This window comes from Hippocampus zosterae, chromosome 5 (genome assembly GCF_025434085.1).
Source record: "Hippocampus zosterae strain Florida chromosome 5, ASM2543408v3, whole genome shotgun sequence".
Classification (NCBI taxonomy): Eukaryota; Metazoa; Chordata; class Actinopteri; order Syngnathiformes; family Syngnathidae; genus Hippocampus; species Hippocampus zosterae.
The window spans coordinates 10,898,686-10,916,723 of record NC_067455.1 but is presented as its reverse complement, the minus strand read 5'-3'; the positions used below and the strand labels follow the sequence as shown (position 1 = coordinate 10,916,723).

The following is an 18,038-nucleotide window of genomic DNA, read 5'->3' as shown; positions in this document are numbered from 1 at the left end:
AATGCACCAGATTTTTCTGTTTGGTCATGTGACATTCACAACTGAGCCAATGTGTGGTTGTTATCTGAGCAACTGTGAGGTCATTTCTAATTGACAGAAAGTGGCAAAATGGCCGCCCCCTGTGATGGATGAAATCAGTTGGATTTTGCTGATTAATTCAGATTGTACAAACATAATATTAATCAGAATACCATCTTGATACTAGTGGTGTTGAGTAGAACATATTATTGTAAATAAAATTGACTTCCCCTTTTCAGTGTAAAAGCTTGTGCAGTACAGCTTTTACCATGTGCTGTGATATAAACTTAGGATGTTTGGGAAAAAATTATACCTGTTACTTAACCTAACACTTAATTCATTAATATTATTAAATATCTTGCTATTGTACATATATTTTTGTTATATTGATGATGATAATAATAATAAAAGTTTACTTACATATCTGATTAAAAACATTAAAAATGTTAACAAATTGGTGACCAAACGGAATTACCTATTTGTTAAGATTTGCTTCAGCTCAATGAGTTGTCTCCTAAGATTACATTCAAATAAAAGATTTTAAAAATCTCTTCTTGGACTGGAGCGGTGATTTAGAGGCGCAGCTGCCATGCGTGTGTTACCTTTAGTCGTGACCGCTTCCCTCCAATGTTCGCATCCTGTTCACACTATTGTCTCCGCTTTGGACCAACCCAAGACAGTGAGGTCAGGGCAACATTGTAAAGGATTTCCTCTGGCTCTTAATGATTTCCTGGCTATTCAGAAGGGTAACAATACTCTTGGATTTGGTTACTTACCTGGCACGAAGCGAAGGAATGGTCGCTGTGGTCCATAAATGCAACCTCATTACTTTCTTATGAGCTTTTATGGGTTTTTTGGTGACTGTGCACCTGCGCACACTGATTGGGCACTTCATTAGGTACACCTGCATGCTTGACCTGTTCCAACAGTTTCGCTTTCCAAAGATAATAATGCTTGTTTGAGATACTGTAAAATACAGGTGGGCAAAGTATGGTCCAGGGGCTATATACGACGTGCTGATTTCTAATCTCGCACACAGAATATTTCCATTAATTTAGCATTGTTTCATCCTTTTAATTGGATAATTATCCTTTACAAGATTAAATGCATTTTTAAATACTTTAACTGATTTGAATACACATATTAGTGCAATAAACTATTTTATCATTGGTCAAATCATAATTCAGATATTAATAACAAAATACCGGTAGCTTGAATGATTTTATTATTACCATATGAAAATGTTGTATATTTTACAGGCTTTAACTTTTCAATAGTTTGACCAGCACTGTTGCAAAAGATGAAACATTTTGTATCATTATTATTGCAGTTATAGGCAACATTGACAGGTTATAAGATAAGTAAAGGGGGAAAAAAGAAAAAATGCTATTTAACATTATGCTTCATAAGAGGGGCCCACTATTAAAATACAAAACTAGAACCACGATAATTAACATGTTTGAGAACACAAGTCTTACACTGGCAAAACAAAATTTAAGATTACCGGGTATTGTATGTGCATCTAATGAGTGGATAAAAAAAAAGTCCATAAAATGTGCACATTTCATTAGCACTCTGATGTCATATAATCTTCCTACGTGTGTATACAGTGTCTTAAATGTTCATAAATTTAGAGTAGAGTCCAACTCCTGGAGACAACTTCCTTGTGTATTTCAACACACTTGGCCAAAAAAGATAATTCTGACTTTTATTTATTGATACAAAAATATTACAGATATAAAAAGTAAGAGTCCCAATGTGAGCATGTTAGCTTTCCAAATAGTCCTGATACAAAAGAGCAGACCACATTATCTCACTCTATATTAAATACATATATTATGTTGTTCCTTGACAGCTTGAAAAGGTTCAGTACTGAGTCCACTAATGTGTCTCAGTCCTGAAGCCACAGAGTGAACGCTATCTAAATTAGTTTATTTGAATTTATAAAATACAATCATCCAGCGCTCAGTTTTTCATTTTAGCAAATATTTAACACCATCCATCAGCAATAAAATTCTTGACAAACAGTCAAATCAGGCCAGTTGTGTTCACCTGTCTATTGCTTGGAAAACAAATGCCCATGTGATCGTGGCGCAGCTCAGCTGTTGCCGCCTCAGTCTAGTTGTTGTCTTCAAAAGGCCCCAATCTCTGTGCCCCATGGCCGATAAGGCTTGGGCAGGGTGGAGGGGGGGCCGACTGCGCCGAGGGCCGCCGGGGGCACAAGCGGGAAAGCACCGAAGGAAAGAGGGAAGGCCGAAAGTGAAGAGAGCGACGACAGGAGTGGTGGCGAAAGCTTGGACGTTGGCACACTGAGGGGCAGCGAGCCATTGGGGGGCGCCCTGAGAGACTCCGTCGGGGGAAGGAGTCTGGACGTCGCCGAGGTCTCCGAGGAGGACGTGGAGGGTGGGCGGCTGTTTCCTCTGGACGCCGGCGTCCTAGCCTGGGGGGGTGGCAGCAGGAGAGGGTGGGGCATCGGAGTGGGAGCGCCGCCGTAGGCCGAGCCCCAGGCTAAGTGTTCCAGTCCGGCCTGCACCTCCCTCTGAGACGCATAGTTGCTCAGGTGGGCCACCAGACGTACACGGAGGGGGTCTGCGCTGTCCCGGCCCTCCATGATGCTGAGGAAGCGAGCTGTCTCAGCCAAACACTCCCTGAAGCCCAAGCTGCGGTAATCCTTTGCCAGGGCGTGCGCCTCAAAGTAACCTGAAAGCGAGACGCTAACGAAATTAGACACATAACCATTGCATACTACACAGTGAGCCCCTGCTCTAATATTAATTGATCCCACAGAGCAGAGTGAATATACACACTGAGTATTGTTTTATGCATCACTGCTCTATGCGTGTTCAAGTAGCTGTAGTTTGAATCTTTACAAACACGAAGCTCTTAGGCAGGCATGGGCAACTTAAAAGCTGGAAGTGGGGGGGGGCATCATTTTATCATCAGAGCCACCAGGGGAACCAATAGGGCACTTCCTAACCAGGTATATCTGACAAAAATCCTGTGTTTTCCCGGGTTTGCCAGGATTTTTTTCCACCGCATTCTTTGTGGAAAACACTTTGCCTTTTTATCAGCGTTGTTTGAAGATTTTAGGGGATTTGTCAAAACAAAACAAACAAAACTCCCCAAAACTGAAAAACAAACTTTGACAAAGTTTTTTAAAAAATGGGGGTGATGGGCGTTTTTATATTTATGAGGCAACTCGGAGGGCGAGCTGCCAGTTGCCCATCCATGATCTTGGCCGTTGATCCTTGAAGTTTGGGGTAAGTACCACTAGTGGGAGGAGGACTCCCTCAAGCAATATGTGCATTGCATTTAACTTTTAAGTTGAACCCGTTTGCATTTAATCTTTAAGAAGTGTTTATTTTTAAACATTTATTTAGGTGTCACATATTCAACGTTTAGGTGAAATACATTTCACTGTTATCATTATTTATGTAAAACATGTCTTGTGTTTTAAGATCATGTTCAAACTGTCCATAATGCTACAATGGCTTGAATTTTTTTAGGAATAAAATTGCTACCCGTCCTTTTTTTTGTTTTTACCGGAAAACGCTTATTCATGGTTGAGCTTTGTTTAAATTTAAAAAAAAACTGAAAAAATTATAATGCGCATCAATTATGCACTGAATTTCCCTATTTTGCAGGCCGGCATGGTCCCTACCTCCCACGATTATTTTTATTTTATATGGCCTCTCTATATTGCAGGTTTTGATCCGCGATAAGAGGAGTTCACTTGATCATGCAACAAGCTGTCATATGACAATGTGTGACTGTTCATACCTTTGCCTCCAGATGCATGCAGCATCTTCAAATGGTCCACAGTCATTTGCAGTATCTCAGCTTTTTCCAATTTCGCTGATCCCTGCGCAGCCAAGCAAGCGAAAAGACACTTCATTTGCATTTCCCAAACTCAAACATCAGAGCCCAAAATGGGTCCCGACTCAGCTCTGATTGGGATCTTGCTCAAGTAGCCTCCCAATGACCAATTTAGCAAAAGCAAAATATGAATAGTCCCCCAACATTAAAAAAACAGCGGACACACAATCAGATCAAAAGATAATAGTCATCAAAAATGAATATTTATGGCATAATAGTCCATTGTTAATGATTCCATCAAAGTAGGCTGTCCAAATAATCTAAGGAAAAATGGCAATGTTATTGATCATAAAGCACAAAAAGAGCTCTATAGATTCCCGTTTGCAATGGAAAACAAATGCCTGTTGTGTTAATTCGAATTAATGGATATGCATAAGGTGAACTTATGTCAATGTATGTGTGATACCGTAATACTGTATCGAAACCCAGCATTAACACTTTAAAAGGGGCCACTTTTCATTTACAGCAGTTCCAAACTGGCTTGATCTGCTTTCCATATGATTGTTTATACAAATAAACATAAAACACAAATTCGTTAGGCTACATTTAAACACACACACACACACACACACAATATGTAATTGTTATTTTACGACTGTGCTAACGTGGGTTAGACTACGACCCAAATTGTGACTTACGTGCAAACTACGTCGTAAATCGAGAAACCTTTGGCAAATGGCCAATGCTTAACTTGAGAGACTTGAGAGTCTTAAAATGCTAACAAGTCAACGTTTTTATTTATTTTTTTTATTACTGTCATTATTTTAAATTTTATTAACAATGACATGGCACGCAAGTGTAATTTTTACCTGTTTCTCAAACGCACTTGGCACCAGTCTTCTCAGCTCAGACAAACTATTATTGATGCGGTCACGTCTTCTTTTCTCAATTATCTAGAAAAAAAGCAAAGAAAACAAAAATATATAGATAATTTAGAACACTGTGGCAAGCGAAGAAACTGCAGTAAAAAAGTACTACTCACTCCTCTGCGTCGTTTTCTGGCTTGAACTTGAGTGGTGCTAGTGGACGGTGACATTGAGCCGTGAGAATCAGCCGGCCTGAGACAACATCATCATCACGTTTGAGCAAAACAAGCAAATAATCGTCTGAAAATGTCCTTTAAGAACAAACAGCGGAACGAACCCATTTTCGTCGCCGCTGTCTTTCTCCACTTCGATGTTGTCGTCCAAGTCGCTGTCGGAGGAGCTGTAGTTGTTGCTTCGCTTCATGATGTCCTGACCGCAGTTGGCGTTGGAGGAGAAATAACAACAACTCCACTCAGCGTCACTTTAACTGAGCTCACGTGCTTCTGGGAAGGGGGCGTTGCACACAAAGTCACATGGGAATGATTGATTAAAATTCTAGCCAATTAAATTTAAGTAATTGCTCAATGACGTCACCCTGTCTATTGAAGGTTCCTTTAACGTCAAATTATGTATTCTTGTGTATTAATACTGCTGGTTTATTTTGTTTATTTATTTTTATTTCTTGCATTAAGTACAACGCAAACCAAAAGTTTGGGGGGTCACTTTAATTATTGAAAGAAAAACAGTTAAATCAACAAAAGCATAGTATGCACATTTTTACAACATACATTATATGATGTATATTATCATGCAAGTCTTGCTTGTGGGTTTGTTTTGTACAATTTCATGAGAAGTTTTTGACATATTAATCTGCATTTTTTCTGGTGAGATGTATGGTGTTGGTACAATCGAATACAGTCATTTATAAAAGCAAATTTGTTTTGTGAATATTTAAAAATGTTTCTTTATACATGATATGATCATGATTTGGATGAAATTTGCCTGAATGCATGGCCGGAACGATAATACCAAGTCAAGTTTCATGCCGTCTTTCATTAAATTGCAATTTAAACATGAATTTTGTAAATTGTGATTTACAAAATCACTGATTATTATTGTCATGAACCTCAATCGATGAACATTTTATATGTTTAGATCTTTATCGATTTATAGTTAATTTTTAAATGATTTTTGAATGGGGTCAGAAATTAAAATATCACATTATGTTTTATTCTGGTCCTGATTAAGAAAGATTTGAGATGGATGGATTTAACATTTTACAACATTTCTATATATTTTTTTGATATACCAAATTCATATTTTGAGACGCTGATTGTTGGGGTCATCAAAAGCTGTCATGTTAAGTTTAATTCCAGTTTGGAACCTTAATGAGTATTTTTGGAGGCAGCAGTTTAAACTTCAAACAGAAAATCACATTTAACCTGTTTGGACGCTTAAGACAATGCTTAAAGATTGGGTCATTACTAGCCCTTATATTACGGTTTTTCTTCAATATTCAAAGGTCAGCAGCCAGCCACATTATTATGACCACTTGCGTGCTATTCAATACTATACACATATTTGTCAAGCGCATAACTAAATGAGATCACCAAAACATTAGACAGCTAGGCTGCGGTTAAATAATGTAATCATGCTCATAAAAGTCCCTGTGGAAAGATCGAGGCTCCCACTGAGAGTTCCTCCTGGCTTGAAGCCCTCTTTCTCTTGTCGAGCGTTGCGGGTGTGTGTGTGTGTGGGGGGGGGGGGGGTGGGGGGTCGCGTCACTGGTCGCCCTCTTTGCTGTTGTGCAGGACACACGGCCTATTAGCAGAGTGTGTTGTTCATTGTTTGCCGTCAGCTGTGTGATTCCGCCACGGCTCTGAATCGGTCGGGAGGCCCAACATTAGTAAGGCGGCGTTGCCGAGCTCTCCTAGGAAACAGCAAACAGGTCAACTGACTGTGCTTCCCAGGGAATCATTCATCCACAAATCAGAGCGCGTTGGCCCGCTACGGGCTGGGAACGAGGAGGAGAAATGTTTTTAGAGGCTCAAGCTTCACATATGTGTGAACGGAGGTTTTGCTTATGAGCGACGTGAACAAACATACACGCTGACTTATGTACACCGTCGACCTATGAAAGCGTGTCAGTCATCTAGCGCTGCTTGGGGACACGGGTGGTCTACTGAAGGTGAGAGCATTTTGACCCTGCTAATCTGCAGGGGTCAAAGGGCACCCTATATAAAACACAGTAGCTTTCCACGTCTGTGTTCTAAAGTGTAACCGATACATGTTGAGTTAATGTTTATACATAAGAGTGTATATGTTGGCAATGGTGGGGTGCTGACCTGAATTGCGTCATGTAGGCTCTTAGTTCAAACATATGTTGGCCACAATGTTTTGAAACGCATTCAAACATGGAATGGCATCTTCTTTTGACATGCCATGCACAATTTGAGATGTAGGAGAACCAAAGAGAGAACTGTGAAACCTCAATCAAGCACAGGTAGACTCCACAAAGGAGAGCTTGAGCCAAGATTTAAACCTCTGAACTGTGAGGCAGATTCATCTACCTTGAGGGGTCACCCTGCTGTCAAGATATAACATCCATCCATCCATCCATGCATCCATGGCCAAAGTGCACTGGTCACCAAAATTATGAAGTTCAAAAAAGAAAAAAAAATGTACATTTTTGAGTTTCTGGAGAACTTTGGTGAAAGGTTCCCATAGGGGTTTTCCAACAGATTCATAGAAAAACAAGTATCGACCATAGACTAAATCAACAAGCGTTTCAAAGCAAAACAAACAAACAAAAAGGCAAACGAGATCTGGTAAACACCAAACTGCTTTGGTAGAGCTAATCTGGCATTCACATACGCAGATGTGATGTGCTAATTAGAACCACGCAGGCGCGTGTTTGTGTGTGAATTAATTAGTGGGATTATGCAAGAACTATACAGGCAATTGCTCTGAAATTGGGGTGGCACATGTACAAATGTCGAACTAATTATATTTCTCTGAGAATTATTTTGGGCTTTTTTACCCGATGAGTTTATGGCAGTTGGCCCCACCCACATTTAAAACGATACAACCTGTTCATTCATTCCCTCTTGCTTTCAGCACACAGTAAACTACCTGGCCCTTAAAAGCCTTTAAATCGAAGAACCCATTGGATATCGGTGAGTTTCCAAATGAATGTCAAGGAATTAAAGTTGTCCATTCACAGCATCCGTAATCATTCATGGTATTGTCTCCGGTTTTGAACGTTTTTTCATGATCCTCAAATTTGCAATTGCCTGTCAAGTCCTGCAATTTAAGAATGTTCTTTTGATGTATACGCAATATTGAACCCGATACGTGAATAAAACATTGAAGCTAAATGCGGACGGGTCAATAAAATACTCGCGCTTGATTGAAAAGTCATATTCCATTCCCCCTTCTGTTGCGGCGAAAGACGTAGACAATGTCAGCGCTTAAACCTACACTGACAAGTCTGGTAAGGCCATCAGCGGGGAGGGGGTTGGGGTGGGGGGGGACGTGTTGGGTGACCCTCCTGCTGTCTTCCATTGCAGTAGCTTGTAGAGGAGCAGCTGTTTCCCTGCTCCGTCCACCGGGTCAGTTGTTTTCCAGACAAGTGCAGACGAGAGGGAGCAACTGCAGGCTGGCCGGCCCAGAATGTCAGCCAGGTTGCGGCGGTGAGAGATCCAACGTGCAAGCTTCATTCGACCTGTTGATGTGGTCAGGGGAGCAGGGCTGACCGTTCACACCACTTCCCTCCTGTCAGCACACACTTTCCCTTCAAAAAAACGTGAACAACCTGGACCTTTTATATACTGTATTTCCTCACACCATCTGTGGATGATTAACAGTTGGTTGCAATACGACTGTGCTTCAAGCAAAATTAAATATGACACAAAATTCTTTATGGTTTGATTAACTCATTAGTGAATCACCCCTCAGTTTTCTTAATTCCTTTATTTTGGACAAATTTGTGTTTCCAACATGGTGAAAACAGTTTGGGGAAGGCTCTTTTCTAACTCGAAGGGCCATGCAAGTACATTTAGTTTGAAATTTTATTTTCACACGTCACTGAGCAGGGTTTGACCCCACGCTGCCTGCACCGAAAGCCGGCGAGTTTACCACTACACTCTCAGTGAAATAAGTTTAGTGTGGAACATGAACTAGAACCGGGGCAGAGGCAATGTCTTCCAAAGCGGCATATTAAATCAAATGGTTGAACCCAGGTGTCAGCAACACAAGCACCAGGTACGCCCCAAGAATCTCACGAGTGAAGTCCATAAGTCTTTTCTGATTTTGAGATGTTTAACTTTTTATGGGGATCCTGTTTTTAAAAAAATGCAACCACTTACAAGTGTGCTGCATCATTTTGTTGTTATTGTTTTGAATGGTCTTAAATCACAGTTACATTGCTGCAGCCAGTAATACAGTGCAGGGCCAGGTGTCCCAATACTTTTGTCCACATGTTTACCAAGGATAGAAGACCCCCTCTCACCCTAAACAGTCAGCGAGTAATGGAGACAGGTTGATCTCGATTAGTGTCTGCCCTTTCCTTGCTCTTAACCCAGTCAAAACTCTCCACAGCCCCTTCAATGACTTTTCCAAAGAGGGCTCGATGTTGAGTATATTTGGGATGACTTCAGTATTGTTTTTGATGCTATTATAGTACCAAAGCGGTTTGGGTCCGGTGGACATGTGGGGGTCATGTGGTATCCATTATATGCAGACACAAACCACTCCGCTCACACCTGACTGTCAAGGTCCTTCACATTAGTGCTGACATTCCTTTGGCCCATTAAACGTAATTAGGATTTTTCCCGCAGAATCCTTGACATTTCACCTCACCGCATCCAAACTTTTTCTCAATCTCCACTTGATTTATGTGATCATCTACTCTTTTTTTTTTTTTAGAAGCCAACCGGCGCCTGTTGACCACGGCTGAACTCCGTCGATAGAAACGTCTCCTCAAACCGAGGAACCTAAGAGGTATAAGAGAGCATTTGTTTGAAACTGGCGTGTGCCCAGCTGCCTTCCTCCATCTCCCCTCAGGTTTCCCTTGGTGACCCTTTATAGTGCGCAAAGAGTGCGGCCGGAGTGTGTGCCGGTGCGTCTGCGTGTGTTTATGTGTGTGCGGTCGTGAGTGTGCGAGTGTGTTTAGGAGGTGCTGTTTCCCACAGCCCTGATCTAATTCCGTGGTAACTCAATCTCCGTGTGAGCGCTTCCCGGCGAGTGTTCTCCCACCCGTCGACAGTCCCCCTCTCTCTGGCTGGCCGAGTGGCTGAGCGTGTCTGACAGAGGCCCGGCTGAGTCCCAGCGCCTCCGCCCCCCATCCCCCTCACCCTAGCCCACCCCCTCCTTGGCCTCCGTGCTACCCGCCCTCCCATCAGGATTGATTTACTATGTCAACCGTTGAGGCTGTCGGCGGCAGCGGCGCTCACAGCCGTGCCTGCATCCTGTGTGCGTGTAATGCTGATATCTTATACCTGTCATTCAACAACTGCTCAAGTGTGTGTGAGTGTTGGCCGAGCGGCTCGCTGAAGCCGCATGCACAAAAGGTGTGGTATTCTTATACAGACACTCTTGAGCTATGGCGCATTATGCAAGAAAAAGCAAATGCCACCCATGCTGGTTGTAAATAGCTCGTCCCACAAAGGGAAATGTCTCCCAGACAGCTTCCATACAACAATGTTATCCTATGAAGCACAGTTTCCTGGCTGCCCCCTCTGGTTCCAGCAAGCACCCAGTCTCTATATCGGGCAGGGAAAAGACCAGGCTTGAGACCCATTCGTATCGTTGGACCCCTCTCCCCCTCAACTCCCCGCACCCACACCCCTCCTTCTCATTCTTTACTTTCCTGCCTTTGTTGTCATCAATTCTCATTGTGCTTTTTGGATAGGTACGATGTGTTGACTTCCTTGTTTCTTTGTTTTGTTCGCAAAAAAAAAAAAATTCTCCTCTCAAGACAGCTTCTCATATTGTTAAAATGACACCGACATCTCAGCGTCAGGCGCCCATAACAAAGTTTTGAGTTACTCACACAAGATAAACAATCAAACCATCCTATACTGATTTGGATGACCACTTGTATGTTGGTTAGAATGTTGAAACAAAACAAAGTTGATTACCTTAAGGAGGTGTTTGCACGCCACAGTTCTTGACCGTGAGGAAACAGGGCCCAGTTTAACCATTATGAAGACAAGAAATGCAAACATTGTAAATTAAGTTTCCAAGTGCGCTTTTTGGAAAAAGACAACATTCTTGTTTCCATGTGAAGATTAAAAATGTTTGTTGGTGAGCATGGAGGATAGATATATCCGTGTTGTGCATGATAGTGGTTGGGCACCAGTTCAAATGTTATTAAAAATGCAACGTTAATTCCCCAAAGGGACTTGACCCGACAGTTCTGGAAAAAAAGAAATATGCTTCCATTTTCACCATTATAGAGTCTGCAAATGCAAACATGAAAAGGGACATCGAAGTGCTTTTTTTTTTTCGAGTGAGAAAGTGAGAATGTCCATGTGTTAAAATTAGAAATGGGTGACAACCAAAACAACTATGATGGAACTCAGTGCTGTTATAGTTTTAGTTTTCGAGATAACGGTTGGGCACCTGGTGTTTGGAAATATTTTTTGATTACCTATAAGAGCTGTACACATGCTTCAGTTATTGAGTAAAAATGGTCTCTATTCAGCCATTTTGCAGCCTGGAAATGCCAAGATTTGAAAAGGGACACCATGTCCTTATAAATGCTGAAAACGGTAAATGGACATGTGTCTTCAGAGGGGAAATTTGAGAAAAGGATTGGCCCCGGATCAACTGCCGAGAAGGCAGCTACGCTAACCACTATACCAAGATTGAACAACAATGGAGGAGAATGCAGGTTTATTTCTGCGGTTGTTGGCCGCAGGAAAGAGAAGAATTTTATTCAGGGGTTGACTGAGGGCAGCAAGAAAACTTACTGATGGAGCAAAGTGGGGACTGTGGTCTAGAATACTGCCTTGGCCAGAGTTAAAATTATGATGTGTGTTTAATTTTGTCATTTTTAGCAGGTACAAGACAAAGTACCTGCTGGGACTCAGTGTCGGTGAGTTATGATATTTTCAGAGGTTGAAGTGGGCATGAGCAGAGATGTCCACATAGATGTTGGTGTCTTATCGATCGCTGTTTTTGGACATTATTTACAAAATTTTGAATGGACAACTTATGTCTGCTGCCTCCCACCATGAGAAGAGTGGTGGTTGGGGGCGGGGGGTGTATTGCTGACTAGAAAGGGCCGCTTTGAGAGAAGTTATTTATTTCCCCAAAACATCCATCCATCCATCCATTCATTTTCCGAACCGCTTGATCCTCACTAGGGTCGCGGGGGGTGCCGGAGCCTATCCCAGCCGTCTTCGGGCAGTATGCGGGGGACACCCTGAATCAGTTGCCAGCCAATCGCAGGGCACACAGAGACGCAACAACCATCCACGCCCACACTCACACCTAGGGACAATTTAGAGCATCCAATCAGCCTGCCATGCATGTTTTTTTTGGAATGTGGGAGGAAACCGGAGCACCCGTTTGCATGTTCTCACACGCAGGCCCGTGGAGAACATGCAAACTCCACACAGGGAGGCCGGAGCTGGAATCGAACCTCTGCACTGTGACGCCGACGTGTTAACCACTGGACTACCGGGCCGCCTTCTCCAAAACAATTTGATAAAATTGAAAATACCAACTCATTTAATTTTCCCGATCACAATAGACAAAATAGAGTTATTAGTGATAAATGGGCTTTTGGCCAGATTTCCTTTGCATGAAATAAAATCACCTTTTAAAAACGGCATTTTTTGTTTACTTTGGTTATCTTTGACTTTGACTTTGTTTGATGATTACATTAAAAAGCGGCGGAAGAATTTCAGAAGAAGACATATCATTTTGTGAAGGCACTGTATGTATCTTTTGCCTGGGTGGGTTTTCTCCGTGTACTCCGGTTTCCTCCCACATTCCAAAAACATGCATGGCAAGCTGATTGAACACTCTAAATTGTCCCGAGGGGTGAAGGTGAGTGCGCATAGTTGTTTGTCTCTGTGTGCCCTGCGATTGGCTGGCAACCGGTTTAGGATGTCCCCAGCATGCTGCCCGAAGACAGCTGGGATAGGCTCCAGCACCCCCCGCAACCCTTGTGAGGATAAAGCGGATCGGAAAATGGATGGATGGATGGATGGAGAGTAAAAGTCATCAGAAAAATGAATACTCAAATAAACTACAGATTCCGGAACAATTAACTGAAGTGCGATAACAAAGTATCTGTACTTTATTATTTCTCACCACCAGACACCAGCTATTGCTGTTTAATACATGTAGTTCAGCATTCTCAATTGTTATTGCAGGTGCACGTACCGGTAAATGGGAAACATTGCCACAATCTAATCTTGATCTTAACCTTTTCATGGATGCATTTTCACTGGGTCATTGTACCCATTCCAAAGTCTTTTTCACAATGGTGCACGCTCCTTCAGTAGCCCCTCACAATGACACTGCCATGGCGTTTACAAGTATGCTCCCCATTAACACTTAACTTAGCAAGTCCACAAAAGAGAGATGGCAGATCACAAGGTTGCTTTCCAAATAAGCGCAACAGGAGACAGCACGTGATATCCACCGTACAGAAAGCGGGACTGTGGAGACGGCTACTTTTAAGGCCACACATTGTGTCGGCGTAGGAAAAAAAAAACACTGTTTGCATATCAATGGGGTTGCGTGTGTGCCTATGTGTGTGGAGAAGCGTGTGGGCCTTAATTGAAATGTATCTTCATCATGCAGGGAGAAGCTCACGCTTCCTGGCTCTGTGAACTATGAACTCTGTGTGTGTATGAAATCTGTCATAGAATCAATCTACTTGCATGAAGGCTACAATTATTAATTTCGGGTACTTGTAGGCCAAGTTGTGGTGTGAATGATGCAAAACTACTCAGGCACAAGAATCAGTAAAATTCAGCATAACAACAGAAACACAGCTAACGACGGTGAGTTACAAGTTGATATGAAAACATTTCTTTGCAACCCGGCTCCCTTCCCATTGGATGTTCAGTGCCAGCTGTCTGCACTGCAGTAAAGCACCGCTTTCCCAAGCTCCGATCCTGTGGGAAAATCGGTTGTGGCCAGTAATTGATTCCGCCCTGCCAGCCCCATTACTCTCTGCTGCAGTCAAACTGCCAGTGAGCTGCAGCAAGCCCGTTAGCGTGTTAGCACAACCTCCTTTTACTCCTTCACTCAATGCAGCCCAAACATGCATCGTTCATCATTCACCCCATCGTCATTTCTGTTTGCCTATGCCTATTCTACCTACTCTTATTTCTGTGCATGGTTCCACGTGCTCTATATGAGGTCCATAGCCTCTTATGAACATGACAGAATGAGTGTCTGGACATGATGAAAAAAAAATGAACATAAAAAGGTTCAGTCTACCTGTGTTTTGCTTTGTCTTTGTTTTTTGTGGCAATTTTGTGAAACTTATTTTTTTAAGAAAGAGAATTAGGGCTCTATATTCATACTGACAGGCGCCTGTGTGCTGGACATAAAAAGGGCAGCATCTTCATTTGGTGACAGAAAGTACGTTAGACATTAAACCGTGTAAAAGCAGGTCTAAGTTTTGGTGCAGGTGGTGCAACGCAAATTTTGTGGATTTCACTGATGCCCAGGCATATCCTGCAGTCCACTTATATGTGTGATGGATGTCATCATATTTCACTCAAAAATATGACAACAGTATATCACAATACGCACCAACATCATAACACTTGTGTCACTTTATGACAGTGTCATAACACTTGTTGCCTTGCCTATGGCTGTACTCTGCTACATATCGTATTTACTTGTAATTATTTGACCAAAAATGAGAATGATAGAATGTCTACCATCAAATACAATAAAAGCACGAGTGAAATAGAAACAGCGAAACACGCTTAATTTTGGGGGGAGCTTCATCTTTTGGGGTCACATCAATCAAGGTTTCACAAATTTGACCCGTGCACAAATTCGTTTTGTTTGCATTATTCCTCCATGGGCCAAATTTGAAGTGTGAGTGAAACAAAGCTGGCCACTACATCACAAGTCGAACAAACCTAGACGACAACAGTTCTCCCCTACTTTTGGCTTGTCTTTGTAAAAAATTAAACACTTTTGAATGTTACACTTGTTCCATTGATCCACACTCACAGATGATTGGATGTGACAGGAAAGGTTAGACAGCACTTGCCAGGACACAGAGGGGTGTCACAGACATGCTCGATTGCTGTCATCAACTTGAGTGCGCACTGATTACTCCATAAGGCAGCAATAGGGACACAACCCCCCCCCCCCCCTCTGTATACATCCCCGCCCCACCACACATCCTTCGTCTGAAAGTGAGTCATGAAATATTAAATGCAGTCATCTGCTGAGATGGCTGAGTTGCTTGTCACGGCCTAACACTTACCACATGTCTAAACAAAGGTAAGTGCCCCTGCTATCCAATTAATCTTCAATTAGGGGTTATGCTCTGTGCCTTCGCATCTGTGTTTTCCAGTCTGAGCTCAGCAGGTGGGGGTGCGGGGGAGCATGCGTCTGAGGATTATCATACTCTGGGAAGATAAAGGATGCACTCTGACATCAATAGTCACATGACAACACATGACCATCGACACATTGCACGGCGATGTCTCAGCGTGGTCTATTTCAAGCTTTGTCTGTTCAAAAAAAACAAAGAACCCCCATCACGCTGTATTAAATGAGCAGGCAGAAAATAATGTTTCCATGTGATATGCTAAGAGACATTAGAGGCTTGAGTGATTCATCAGGGATTGTCATGACTCTGGCAGGCTTTATATAACTAGCAGCTGAACGCTGGACTTTCCCATGTGGAGGTCATGAGGCCACCCTCTTAGCACTGTGGTGGGTTTTTTTTCACACAAGAATTCCAGCCCACTGGTGGGGGATCTAAGCGCATAAAAGAGAATCAGAGAGCTGTACAGTATGTGCATCCCTTCAGAACAGCCCCCATCCACCCCGCCCACTGCAATCTGCACCCGGTGGCATGACGCCTTGGGCAGGGGTCCCTGCTTGTCTACTTCATTGACGGAACAAGAAGTTTCTCTGTGAAAAGCCCCCCCCCCCTCACACCCCACCCACTCCGCCTTTACTCTGCTCTTGCAGCCACCGTCGGTGTGCCGCGAACCAGGAGCCAGAGGCGCGGGGAGCGTGGAGGGATAAAAGGATGAGGAAGATCAAAGCTGGAGGCATGAAAAAGCTCAAAGCACGCACGCAAGCAAAGAAGCACCACTTTGACCATTTTCGGTCGCTAACACGCGCGCAAGCACACTCGGCGCCCACGCTGCCCTCTGGTTCTCCCCAAATGTAGTGGTCACAAAAAGTTAAAAGCAGGGTGAGGGGGGGGGGGGGTGCACACCACTCAGGGTGTGAGCCTTTCAGCATACGGCTTAGATCTGCTTGGTCGCGAGATTCAAAGGGATGCCCCCTGTTGGTAGAACTCTGGTTGCTCCTTGGGATGTCCCTACTGTCACATATACAGATGTGCCTGCTGTTGATTGGCCAATTTCTTGCCAGTTCCTTTTTTCTTTTTTTTTTTACTTAGGCCAAACTTGAGATTCTACTCTATGGTGGCAGGTGAATAACTCACTTCACAAGTGGCAGTTTGGCAGATATAATGAGTAAAGATGCTTCCAAAAAGAGGATCCAAGCTGTTCATTGCCACTCTCATTTCAATTGACGGTCAAACTAAACATCTAAAAAACATTTAGTTTGACAGTAAACACGGGGAGGGTTGAGGAATCAATGTTCAATGGAAAAATGCTGGAATCACAGCTTTCATGAATCTTGGAATGCGCCCCAAAAGTATTTTCACTTGCTGGGTGAATTTATGATCCGGAAGGAAAGACGTTTCCTCCAGTGGACTTGGCTCATGAGTTATTTGCAATGTTAACGTTCTGTAACAATATACCAAAAAAAATACCAGCGTGAGTGCTGAAAAGTGTCTTCACCCTATACTTCTGTCTAGATTGTCAGTCATGCTAATTGGATAGAATTGAGGAAAATATACTCTGCTTATTTTTGGGGAATTTGTTCCGTTAATTTTTTTCTTGTTTTCAGAAAATGATCAATAATGACTTGCTCTCAGGCTAAAAAATTCCTGTGTTCCAGCATTCCTGGAGCACCTCCAGATCACCTCAGGTGCCTGCCATACAGTATGTTGATTTAAGCAATCAATTTTCCCAGTTGTATTTGCGTAAGCCACGTCATCAAAGGCCTCCAGCAGCACGATCGGCGGCATGACCACAATTCTTACGTACCGGCATGCAAAAGAAGCCGTTCATGTCTACAAGAAGCCGAGCCCAACTTTTCAATTTCCTTTTGGCCTGGAGGATCTTCTCTCCATTATTCATGAGTCCTCAGGTTGGACCCTGGGAACAAGCTGAGCGAGGCCCTGTGTCAATACGCAACACTGGCCGCCACAATGGGCCCGGCCTGCAACTACACTGTTGACAGACACCAACACAAAGGAGCTAAAAGGGGTCCCCCTCCGTTCTCACACACACTAAAGAATGAGTCAGTGTGCTGCCGCTCAGAGCACTGTTTGTACAGTATATGCAGCTTTTGTCCATGGCCTCTGTTCTGCCATCAATGGGGCTTGAAGTGTTGATGAAAACCAGGAGGAAAGTACTTCTCTGCGGCTGCCAGACAGCGTTCATGTTCACTTGATGTCATCTGTGTGTATGCAGATGAAGGCCTACATGCACATTCCATCATAGATCCAGCCCAGCCCAGCCTCGATAGTTATGACATAAGCGGTTGATGCTAATGAATATGTCATGCGTTAGCACTTAGCACAACACGACAGCACTTAGGAAGAGGACTTACATCACAACTGGATTACTGTCCTGGAATTTATTTTGGTGTCAATCAATCCTCTCTCAAGTGACTCCAGTTGGTCCAAAATGCTGCTGGTCACCTCCTTACTGGAGCGCATAGCACCGAGCATTTAACTCCCATTCTGGTCTAAATTCACTGGCTCCCTGTACATTTTAGAGTTCATTTCAAGATTATTTTATTTGTCTCTAAAATTTTTTAATGGTCTAGCCCCACCTTACTTCTCTGAGTTCCTCCACCTCTATGTGCCAGCTGGTACCTCAGGTAAGTGGACCAAACGCTAGTGGCGGTACCGAGGACCCAATGCAGCCTGAGAGGGGATGGAGCTTTTTCTGTTGCCGGTGCCTCTTTTTAGAATAACCTTCCTGTCTCTGTCCATCCTTAAATCTCATCTTAAAACACATTTTAGATCGTCAA

At 43.0% G+C, this 18,038-nt stretch overlaps 3 protein-coding genes across 7 annotated transcripts in view; 2 read left to right on the top strand and 1 right to left on the bottom strand.

The window, feature by feature from the left end:
* gra (granulito) overlaps positions 1-18,038 on the top strand; it is a 229,659-nt gene that overhangs the window by 18,351 nt on the left and 193,270 nt on the right. The gene's annotated exons all lie outside the window — the stretch shown is intronic.
* stmn2a (stathmin 2a) overlaps positions 1-18,038 on the top strand; it is a 198,229-nt gene that overhangs the window by 8,105 nt on the left and 172,086 nt on the right. The window lies entirely within an intron of this gene.
* On the bottom strand, positions 1,713-5,197 carry LOC127601107 (hairy/enhancer-of-split related with YRPW motif protein 1-like). Its single transcript, XM_052066122.1, has 5 exons — positions 5,038-5,197; positions 4,877-4,952; positions 4,704-4,787; positions 3,799-3,880; positions 1,713-2,718 (listed from the first exon to the last, which is right to left on the bottom strand). Exons 1-5 carry the CDS (start codon positions 5,121-5,123, stop codon positions 2,150-2,152), a joined length of 897 nt encoding a protein of 298 aa, XP_051922082.1. The 5' UTR covers positions 5,124-5,197; the 3' UTR covers positions 1,713-2,149.